At 39.1% G+C, this 12,416-nt stretch overlaps 1 protein-coding gene across 2 annotated transcripts in view; it reads right to left on the bottom strand.

Moving 5' to 3' along the window:
• The window catches only part of HPS5 (HPS5 biogenesis of lysosomal organelles complex 2 subunit 2), a 1,422,788-nt gene that overhangs the window by 1,380,446 nt on the left and 29,926 nt on the right, over window positions 1-12,416 (bottom strand). For both annotated transcript variants that reach the window (XM_044059074.1, XM_044059075.1), the window contains exon 2: window positions 6,044-6,174. In XM_044059074.1, coding sequence (XP_043915009.1) covers window positions 6,044-6,174 — 131 coding nt within the window. The remainder of the gene's footprint in view (window positions 1-6,043; window positions 6,175-12,416) is intronic.

The raw sequence follows: 12,416 nt of genomic DNA, 5'->3' as shown, positions 1-12,416 counted from the left end.
AAAGGGTTATCACCAAGTTTAGTGAGCCTATAACAAGGAAGATAACAAAAGATGCTATACAAAGGTACTAGAAATATTTCAGAAATTTTATGGAAGTTTGTATAAAGCAGAAAAATATGAAGATCAAAAAAGGTACAAATGGAAATATTTATGGAAGAATTAAAATATGCCAAAATCAGAGGCAGATAAGTCTCAGTTACAAATAGTTTGGATAGGAGGAGATACAAAATGGTGATGTATAACCAATCAACAGGAAAGTCCCCAGGAATAAATGGTATTCTGTGGAAGTTTGGAAGCTAGGAGGGAAAATGATGTTTGTAATACCTAATGAGGGTAAAAGACCCATCAGATCCAGCTTCACATAGGCACATCTCAATCCTAAACTACATTATAAAGTGTTTATGTCTACAATGGCTAAAAGAATGGCAAAGGTGATGCAAAAAATGATGGACATGGACCAATGTGGTTTTGTGGAGGCAAGACAAACATATCACAACATAAACAGAACACTGATGATACAGAGGGAAGCTTAATGTATGAAATTATCACAGTAGTTGTTGGTGGGTCCTGATGCAAAGAAAGCATATGACAGAGCAAGATGGGGGTTTATGAGCAGAGCAATGCAAGCATGTGCATTCCCTGATAAAATTATAAAGTTTATTACGAGGATATATGAGGGATTGGAGACAAAATTTAAAAGTGGATGGGTTGCTCTCTGATCATTTATGTCTGAGCAGAGGAATCAGGCAGTGGTATCCTCTTTCCCCTTTGTTATTTGAACTATATTAAGAATCACTGGCAAAGAAAATAAAACACTCAGAAATTCAAGGATACAATTGGTAGGGTAGTCAAGAAAAGCTGGCTTTATTTGCAGATGATATTTTATATCTGATAAAACCAGAAAAAGGACATTTCAGTATTGTGGAACATTTTGAGACAGTTTCATATCATGTTGGGATACAAACGTAATGAAGCTAAAACAAAGGCGATAGCTGTAAATTACGTCCCACACATTAATTGGTTCGGCAATATCCATATTTATGGGGACATGATAAAATGAAGTACTTCGGAGTATACTTAGGAGTATGGATTGAAAAGGATTCAGGTGTGGCAGCTAAGGATATGTGGGAAGAGACTAGCCAAAAGATAATACAAAAACTGAGAAACTGGAAGCTCTGTTATATGGATATTGATAGCAAGATACAAGCAGTTAAAATGTTTTTAGTCCCTTTAGTTTTATACACAGGTCAGGCATACCTTTATCAACCAGAGGAGAAGTGTGGACAACAATTAATAAAGAGCTGCAGGATTTTATCTGGGAGAGGAAGATGGCAAGAGTCAAGTGGGACAGGCTGATTCTTCCAATTGCACAAGTTGGTTTGGGATTACCCGATTTGAAAGGGCATTTCAGAGCTACACATTTAAAGCTCCTATTCATAGCACAATCAGAAACCTAGAATTCAAAATAGAAAGGGGTGATGATGAAACAGGGAAGAAGCTCAAGAAACAAGGACAGACTGGAATTTTGGATGCAGATCCTTAAGGAAAATAATAACCACTTAGAATATTATATTCATAAAATAGCAGAAAGTATTCTAAGAACTAAGCCAATGTGGGAATGGAGAAAGGAGATTCTGCAGATAGGGATACAGACAATAGGGGGCTGGAATTTACAAGAGAAAACTGATAAAAAAACAAAGCAGTGGGAATAAATAATTAGAGAAGGAAGGGTAATAGAACGGGAAGTGGCCAAGAATTTATTTGGACTGTAGAATAGAGATTGCCTTCACTATGAAGTATTGATAGAGTATAGGAAAAAATAAATAAATAGCGGGGATTCTTAGCTAAAGACCAGCACTGGTAAAGATTTTAGTAAAATCTAGAACAGAAGCAGCTGTTAAAAAAGGAATAATTAGTACAGCATACAAAATATTGCATGATAACTATAGGAATCTATCAGAGGAGGTTAGAAAGGATTGGATAAGAGATTCACAAAGAAGCAATATGGGGGGTATATCCATGTCTCCCAAATATGCAACAAAGTCTAGAAGATTAAGGATCTTTGCCTTGAAGAGGTTACATAGTTATTTTTACATGCCAAGTAGACTCCAGAATTTTACCTCAAGCAGACAGTAAATGCTGCAGGTGTGATGGGCAAGAAACACGCAAGTAACATATTTTCTGGGAGTGTAATGAGTTGGCAGACTTTAAAGATTCCCTGTAGACTGCTTTGTCCAAGATACTGGGTGAGCAATTGGAGTAACTAAGGAAATGATTTCTTTGAGCTATGACACAGAACAGGAATTGCTTAAACGTAGTAAGGCCCTGCTGACTAATTATGGTGGCTGCCAAAAAAATCAGTTACTAAATAAGGGAAATCAAAGTGTACACCAACTTTACTAGAAGTAGTGAATACATAGAGTTAAAACAATTGGAACTGGGATCTTTAGAAAAGGGTAACAAGGATAAAAATGAGGTTTAAAAGAAGGCAGGATTTGACGAGCCATAAATGTTTGAATGACAATGAATAGATAGATTATAAGTGATGTATAATGTTTGCAACTACAATTATGTCAATATGGTTTGTTTTCTTTTATATGGAATGTATGACTGCCTATGCCATACATGATAATTTAATAAAAATAAATAAATAAAGACAAATTCACTGGCTCTGTCTTCTGAGTTTCTATTTTCACACTACGACAGCTGAAATTAAGCCGTTACTCAGTATGCAGCCATCTTGGAAGTCACCGCATGCTCAATTCTCTTGTATGTGATCGACTGATTGTCTCTCTTGGTGAACTATGTGTTGTCTACCATTAAGCCATTTGCCAGATATAAGCCTAGAATGGATTCTCCATTATTCCTGCTGCCCCAACCTTATGGACCCAGACAGTACTTCTATCCTGTTCTTAATGTCCTAATATTTTGAGATTTCGGATCTCTCATTATCAGTAACAACTCATGCTGTCCTCCTTTATCCAGAGGGTCCTACAAGTGATACCTGAGGGCACTCTTAATTCTATCTCAACCCTGCTGTGGGGCATAGGGCAGTGCTCCTAATCTCAGCCTATCTTTATGCAGTAGTTCGAATGCCATGAGTCTGTCACTAATTCTGATAATATTCCTCACAGTGTTCACAAGACTCTCACTCAGTACATTTCCCACTCCATTACTAGACATTCCTCTCCCAGCATAGTCACCATATTCCAAGCCAAACAGCTTTGTCTACTGTTCTTCCTGTGCATCTCTTGGATACACAGGATGTCCAGTCTTTACCATCACATCATTCGCTTCCAGGCTGTATCCTGTAGTGAGACCTCTATTCAGTGCAACAATCCTTAGTTTATTTTGGCAGGTTTGTTTCTTTTACATCCAGCTTTTGCTCAACAGAGCTATCCTACATAACCCAGGTCCCACTTGGAACAAATGGACACTAGTCTGCCAGTAGCTCATTGATCCAAGACTGCTTGTCTTTACTGCAGGCACAAAATATGCATGGCTCCCAAATCTGCAACAAAGTCAAGAAAGCTTAGGATCTTTGCACAGGTACTTTCATATCCTAAGCAGACTTTAATTTTTTTTCAGGTAGATAGCTAATGCTGGAGATGTGATGAAGAACATAGAGGTAACTGGGAAATATGTTTTGTGAGTGTAAGTTTACATATTTAAAAAGTTACCTACACAGTACATTGTCATAAAAACTGGGTAAGCAAAAGGCTATTAACTAAAGCAATTATTCTTTTGAGCTGGGACACAGGCTCTGAACTGCCCAGACATGGTATGGCCTTAAGTTTAATTGTGTTGGCTGCCAAAAAAGCAATTACTAAAAAAGTATAAATCAAAGTCTAAACCTATTGTATCTGAAATACTGAATATTATAAAAAGAGATAAAACAGCTCAAAGAGGGATCTTTAGAAAAGGGAAAGAGCAAATTACACATAAATAAATGGAAACTGTAGTAACAATACCTGAAAAATAATATTCAGGAGGAGGTGCAGTGAGGTTTAAGAGAAGCCAAGAATTCAGCAATTTATATGTAAATAGAAAAAAATATTAATATGTTTTATTCTGTTAATGTTCATTTACCAATGTTAAGTGATAATTTTATAAAGGTGTTTTATATATATATATATATATATATATATATATATATATATATATATATATACATACATACATATATATATATATATATATATATATATATATATATATATATATACATACATACATACATGTACGTCGTACAGGTCTACTTCACATAAATTGACCCACACTTTGCCAAAAATCTTTTCATACAGACGAAAATGGCGAACATTCGATAAAGCGAACATTAATTTCAGCATAAAATTCCACAGGGAAAAGGAAGCAGTTGTCCAGTGTTAGGAAACTTCCCTTTTCCCCACTGCAGTGTGATCTTGAAGATGGTATATTGTTGGAGCCCACCTGGGTGGGGTTGACATACTGCAGTGTGTATTGTGTTCATAATGTGGCCAAGTGCTTCCTTTCCCTGTGGCAGTTTTCACCGATTTGAACATTCGCTGTTTTCATCTTTATGAAAAGAATTTCAGTGAAGTGTGGTTGGATTATTAACATAGAACCATATACATATATCTAGGTCTGTCAGATGATAGAGTTTTCAGAAACTCGACATTCATATGGTCAAGACCATAGGATAGTATTTCTGGAAACTCAAACATAATACGCACAAATTCTACCTTTTTTTTTTTTTTTTTTTTTATTACATATTTGCAGGGGGGCAAACCCCCCTGCACCCACCACACCCCCTGCAACTCTGAAACTGCACTACAGTGAGGAAAAGGGTAAATTTCCCGATCCTCACTGTACCGCGGATCTTCATTCAAAAGCTTTGGGTTTTCAAAAAACTTGATCACATGGTCTCGACCATATGAATTTAGAGTTTCTGAAAACTCAATCAACCTACAGAGACCCAGAGACAGAGAGAGAGAGAGAGAGAGAGAGAGAGAGACAGAGCTGTCAAGTGAAACTACAACATTTTCTGAATCTTGACCTTTGGAAGAAAACTTCTGCTTGCTGAAGCAGAAAGCATCCCCGCCAAAAAAGTACATATCTTGATTGGAATAAGTTTAGACTTTAGGCAAATGATAAACTGAGTCCAGAAAAGGGATCATTCAACTGAACTGCCAGACGTTCGTGTAAGTAACTGAAAATGCTGTCATTCTTCAAACTTAACATTGGCAATGCACAGGCTACACACTAAGCAGATGATTGGAAGAGTTGTCACTAGGTCCAAGAGGAATATCCTAAGTTGGAAGTGATGCCTCTGCACTTAAACTCTAAAATTTTCGTTGGAAACTAAACCCTGGTATATGCCAGTAAGTGGTCTTCAACTATGGAGTGATTCACATCCCTCAAATAAGGAGTTACAGAAAAACTATCATTCCTAAAATTTATCTTGCAAATCTTATCTAACTAAGGAAGAATCATGAATTCAACCTTGCTCTTACAAAGGGAGATGAAATATGTTCTATCAGCCATTTTCTTGTAGTCTATGTGAAGGACTGTTTCAAACCATAAATTTGGTATGTAGAACATCCAAAGTGCTACAAACACATAGATACTCAGCCTCCAATTACAGACGCATTTTTATTGCTGGTAATTTTATACAACATAGAATCACATAACAGACCGTTCTAGAGTCACAGTTCAAGAAATTGAGGAGGGGGCAGTTAAGACAACCGTGGTAACATAAACACATGACTAGCCAAGTCACCCAATCAATGTCAGTTAAGAATCAACATTCACAGGGGAGTACTGGCATAACATTGGTTGAGAAGTAATTTATTAGTACAGTTTCCATATGCAACATTTGCATCTAAAACATATAAAGAAAGTAGGATATCTGCCATAGTGGGTCTATTCGGTCCTTCAAAATAAGCAACCCTGTTCTAATACCAAAAGGATTATAAAGAAACTTTTCAAATGAACATCCATGACATCAAAAGGATATATTTTTTCCAGGATGTGCAAAGTTCACACCAAATCAACTCAAACTCACCTTTAACCTGATGGAGTCCAGCCTAATTGCTGAAAGCAGAGGGTCCATGGAGTCAAACTCTGCCAACACATGGTTACATGATTCAGGAACAGGAGTAGTAGACATCATAGCCTCACGAAAGGACCCATCAACTGTAAAAGTGGACAAATACAATATCTCTCATATCTTCCAAGCAAATTCAGCAGAATCTTTTAAAAAAGTTGGATAATTTTACAATACAATCAATTTGCATCTGTAATGTCATATTGTATGAATTATAAGAAATTCACACAACTTTAAAAAAACTTCAGCAGATTCTAGTTCTTGTGTGTAAATGGATCAAGGGCTATTGCTGCAGATAACCTAAACATAAGTTGATATATAGAAGGAAAAACAGGCGATGTGGGATTTCTGCAATGCAATGCAAAGAAAGTGCAGAAAGCAAAGGAATTTTTTGTGGAGATTGATGAAACCCAATCTAGATTAAGAGAAGCACTTATGGATACTCTTTACATACAAACACACACATTATACGATTGTCCCATTATTGACTGAATGCTCAAAAGAGTACATAAAAAAATAACAGGTTTTTAGATATAATCTTAAAGAAAAGAAATTGCAAGGGGCAAACCCCTCTGCATCAAACCCCACCAGTTAATTACATATATCAACTCTGTGCTTGTACAACAGTGGAGTAATGGCAAATTTCTAAACTTCACTGTACCACAATCTTGTACATAAAGGAGACAGAGACAGCAGGTTCAAAAAGCAATCTACAAGCAATCTCTCTTCTGAGCATTCTCTTACAGACTACAAATAGTATACACATACATACACTGTGCGTGTGCATGTGTGTTTATATGTGTATATATATATATATATATATATATATATACACACACACACACACACACACACACACATATATACGTACATATACACATATGACTCCACATATATATCACACACACACATACATATATACGTACATATACACATATGACTCCACATATATATCACACACACACACACACACCGAGCAAAACAGCTCATACGAAGAGAGTGATCTTCTTAAAATCGAAACAAAAAAGATCAAAGAAGACAAAAACACACACCGACATATATACTTATATACATTAAAATAGTTCTAAAGTGAAGAAAGGGAGAACATGTAAGAAAATGTAAAGCATTTCAAATGAACCAAGAGTGCCAAATAAAGTGGTTATCTTAAAAAAAATACATAAGCATGCAAGAACAATAGAACACAGTGAGAAAATGAAGAATACAGAGCAGAAGGCACCGAAAAACCTTTTTCCTCAGACAGGTAAGCAGGTGTATGCAGTAGTATTTCTAAGGAAAGCTAAAAATCAGTGATACAATTAATTAAAAAAAAAAACCCACAAAAGTAGGTTTTCCAAGTGCAAAACAATTAGCCAGTTCATTAACTAGAATCAGCCAACACTGCAACAAAGATGGAAGGAACCCCAATTACAGCTTTGACAACCCATCAGATACCGGAGGAACCAACCGGGAGGTGGTAATGTCTTACTGGATGTCAGCTTTCCCATCCTGAGAAAGGAGTATGCCAAACCTGACATGCAACTGACATCTGGTACAGGTAGTGTGCAGCAGAATATACCAAGAATGACAGGTGCCACTATCAAACTGTGCAGCAGCACTGCAATAGAAAGAAGTGGGTTGAAGCGCACACTGTGGATTTAGCGCTGCTTTCCCCACTGCATTACAACACCAGCCAGGCTCCAAACGGGAGGGATCTAGGGCATAAAATATTAAACACTACCAGGATGGCCATCTCTTGTCCCAGTCTTTAGGCATGAGGGAAGAAGGAATAATGGGGCTGTTACTCTGTCCAGGTTGGTGGCGAAGTCAGCTCAGAAGGGATAGAAAATGATGCACTAGAATAAAAAAATAAAAGCAGGCATTAAAGTAAACATCGAGTAAACCAGGAACACCAGATGGAATGGATATTTTGTGTCGAAGTAAGAACGGTTACATGTACAGCATATAAAGACTTACTTGCATACTGTTATTTAACTGAAACTGCTAATTGTTAAAGGTTGGTAAAAAAAAAAAAAAAAAAAAAAAAAAAAAAAAAAATTGGTTCAAGACAGCCAGCTTCTGCTATAGATACTTTTTCTGGTCAGATAATGACTAAGGCCAGTGTCAGGTTCAGCACTCATCACAGTCATATAATAGCGTGTTGCTACCACTGCAAAATGCACATATGTTGTATGGTTACAAGAGAGCTTATATGGACAGCAACAATTTAGGGTGAAAGGGGAGTGGGGGGACGAAGGAAGCAATCAAGACTATGACATGAACCACCTACAACAAATTGCCAGTAGGAGACAAAGGCTGAAAAAGTGACTGGAAGAAAATACTATAAAACTGTGATTTCTTTAAAATGGGAGTGGGATCACTAGTGGGGTAAAGGGAAGTGGATCAGAATACTGTCCAATATCAGAATCCAAGATACATACACATACACACATTATATATATATATATATATATATATATATATATATATATATATATATATATAATTAGTCAATTACTCATAGTATTCATAGGAGAGACAGTAACATTCCAACCATAACAGACATGTGAACAACAGCAATAGGACTAGGGATACACTGCTACCTGGATTCAGGTAGATTAGGGAGGAAAGGGATAAGACAGTAAAGATTGTTCATGTCCAAACAGGCTTAGGATCAGTCGAAAGGTCTGATACGTATGTTGGCTTTAAAGAAGAAGCCTAGTTACAGTGTACAAACAAACAAATAATCAGCTGAAGAATTATGACAGTTTCAGAAAAAGAAGTAAAGAAAGACCAGTTGTTTTGCACTGAGAGGGTTTGTGGTCTGCACTGTAGTGGCAGAACAGGTAGCTTACATCCGTCTAGGTTGGGAACTGCTGATTGAGGGCTCAGTGTCTGTTATTCTAAAAGTGTATTAATTCTGGTTTAAGCACTTGAGCTTTCAGGCCAGTTATTTTACATTAAGAGGGTTCGTGGTCTGCACTCTTGTGGGAGGAGAGGCTGGACTCTGCCCTTCTGAGCTGGGAATTTCTGGTTGAAGGCTTATAGTGCATGCATATCTGAACTGCTTCTTACTGAAGTTGGTGCGCCTTGTTTGCTGTGGCATAGACTGGATTCGGGCCTGCTGGATCTAGCTTTGTTTGTGTAACTTGAGCATTAATCCAGGCATTCTCTAAAGTATTCAATTGTATTTATTACTGCTTGGTAGTAACTTGATTAAAGTGTAGCTATCATTCCAAGTCTTTTGGATTAAGCACTTGGGCTTCAGACCAGTTGTTTTACATTAGGAAGGTTTGTGGCATGCACTGTGGTGGCAGGACAGGTAGCTTTCATCCTTCTAAGTTGGGAACTGCTGATTGAGAGCCCAGTGTCTGTCATTCTTAAAGTGTATTAATTCTGGTTTAAGCTCTTGGGCTTCAGGCCAGTTATTTTACATTAAGAAGGTTTGTGGTCTGCACTCTTGTGGGAGGAGAGGCTGGACTCTGCCCTTCTGAGCTGGGAATTTCTGGTTAAAGGTTTATAGTGCCTGAATATTTGAACTGTATCTTACTGAAATTGGTACACCTTGTTTGATGTAGCATAGACTAGATCCAGGCCTGCTGAATCTAGCTTTGTTTATATGCTTGTTGTTTGATTGCTTGTTATTTCCCTGGAACGCTAATTCCACCTAATACGCAGCTTCTCAGTGCTTCTGTGGATCACTAGTGATATCTGCATTGCTTACTGTACTTATTTCCTTGTTTCACTTGAAAGAAAGTTACCGTTTGTCGTTTTTGCATTTAAGTTACCTGTAACACATTGCACTTAAGTTACCTGGCACTTGCTCACTAAAGCAATTATATAAGTCAGCACTAAAAATTAAAAGCACTACACCCTCACTCCCCAGTGGCCCTGGTTTTCAATTATTAAGGAATTCCCAATATTATTCTAGCATGTCCAAAGGTCAGTTGTCAATCTCCTCTCCGGTCCAGCTGGTGAATCTGGGAATCTTGAGGCAATGTTACAACTGCCTCATGTACACAGACAACCCTCTCCTCCTCCCAACAAATTCCAACACATGTGAGAGATGCAACCATATAGCCAAACTGGAGGCTAAGCTCTCTCAACTCAGTACTGGCATAACCAGTCAGGAGGAGAAGGAAACCACACTCACTACAATTCCAGTCTCACATAGATCTACCACAACAGCAAACCAAACACATAATCACACAAAAACATACTCGGAGGCTCTAAACAAAGATCTGCCGAAGCAGCAGAGACCTCCAAAGCAGACACCCAAGCAGCCGCTACCCCAAAACAAAACACGTGCAACACATATCTCACAAAGCCAGTGTGCCAAACAGTCACAGCCCTTAAGACTAAACACACCTGATACACTTGTAATAGGTGACTATCGTCAGGCACACTGACGTCCCGTCACCAGGCTGAACAAGGAGAGGGTCACGGTGAGCAGCCTGTCGGGCGCTAGGATCCGCCACATAACACAAGCACTCAGGTCACTCCAAGGCAAGTACAAATATGACTCAGTCATTGTCCATGCTGGTGTGAATGACCTGAGACGTACCTCCCTGGACTACATGAAAGGAGACATAACGGAGCTCTCTGAGCATGTAGCCCAGGCCGGTATGACCCTGACCTTGAGTAGCATCTTACCCTCACCAAGAATGATGCCACAATATGAAGACAAGATGATCAATTTCAACAATTGGCTTAAGTACTGGTGTCATTCAAAGGGGATCCAATGCCTGTCAGCTTGGGATGATATGCTCGACAAGCCACGATGCTTCGCTAGGGACGGCTTGCACCTGTCACCCCTGGGCTTTCGGATATTGGCAAAGGCTCTTGCTACCCCCATAGTGCCTTTTTTAGGCAAGGCTCAAAAGACAAACCCACCTCCATAGGTATCACAAGAGATAAGAAATTAAGAGTAATGCTACTCAACGCCAGAAGTCTAAACCTCAAGATGCACGCACTTGAAACTCTCCTTAGCATGGAGAGCATCGATATCTGTGCAGTAACAGAAACCTGGTTCAGGGCTCCTGAGAGCACCCCAGCACTACCAGGTTATACCTCATACCATGCTTTTCGGCCCCAAAACTTGGACCGAACCACAAAAGGAGGGGGAGTATCGATATTCAAAGATACCCACACCTCCAGGTTGGTGGCAAAGCACGAAGCATCAGAGACTATCCATGTGCAACTAACAGTGGGTAAAACTGCCTTCCAGTTTATAGCCTGCTACAGACCACCCTCCCAAACCCAAGAACCCCACTCGGCCTTCCTGAGAACACTGGAAAATATGAAGGTCTCTCCAAACACCATTATATTGGGCGACAACTACCCAAACAGACTGGGAGCATTACTCTAGCTCCAACACCCTAGCCCAAAGGTTCCTAGAATTTATAAACTCAAATGCTATGGAACAACTTGTTACCACTCCCACAAGAGGGGAAAACATACTGGACCTGATCATCACCAATTTGGGGACTGTATGCTCCAGACCAGAAGTGTATCCCTCACTAGTAAGATCAGACCATAAACTACTCTCACTGGATATTCACATCCCGACCCCACCCCCTGCCCAGAAAACCATAGTGAAAAACTTCTCTAAAGCAAATTTCACACTCCTCAAAACTGAGGTGGAATCCTTCAAAGCCCCCGGGCCTGTGGAAAATACGGCCCAGACCGCAGAATCCTTTATAAACGCATTCTATGAACACCTTCAGGAATGCATGGATCATGCGATCCCAAATAAAACCAAGACCCAATCCTCCAAAGACAGACGTCCTGTCTGGTGGACTCCAGCCATAAACAAACTATACAATAGAAGGAGGAAGCTACTAAATGATAGAGCAAAATTCCAAAAAGGGAAGGCATCACTGATCAGTATTAGCAAAAAACTACGGGCACACATAAAATTGTCTAAGGCCAGCTTCGAGAGAAAAATTGCACAGGACACTAAGGATAATCACAAGGCTTTCTTTAGTTATGTTAGGAACCTGGGTGGTAATTCCCAGATATGCTCAGAATTAGTCCAAAATGACAAAAAATACACCGAACCCACAGACATTGCCAACATCCTAGCTGACAGGTTCAGCGCAAACTTCTCCCCCCCTCCCCACCAAAAGGGGAAATATCTATCCCAGCAGAGTGCTGCCCCACTGACATCTCAGATGCTCAGGTAAGAGCCGCCCTCTCCAAAGCAAGAAACACAGCATCAATGGGACCAGATGGTGTCCCGGGCTGCGTCCTACATGAACTCCAAGAAGAGCTAAACCCAAACATAAAACTACTGTTCAATCTCAGCCTTACTACAGGATATGTGCCCAAAGAG

Source organism: Protopterus annectens, chromosome 17.part0, assembly GCF_019279795.1.
Source record: "Protopterus annectens isolate FY-2018-M chromosome 17.part0, PAN1.0, whole genome shotgun sequence".
Lineage (NCBI taxonomy): Eukaryota > Metazoa > Chordata > Ceratodontiformes > Protopteridae > Protopterus > Protopterus annectens.
This window is presented reverse-complemented; position numbering and strand designations above follow the sequence as displayed.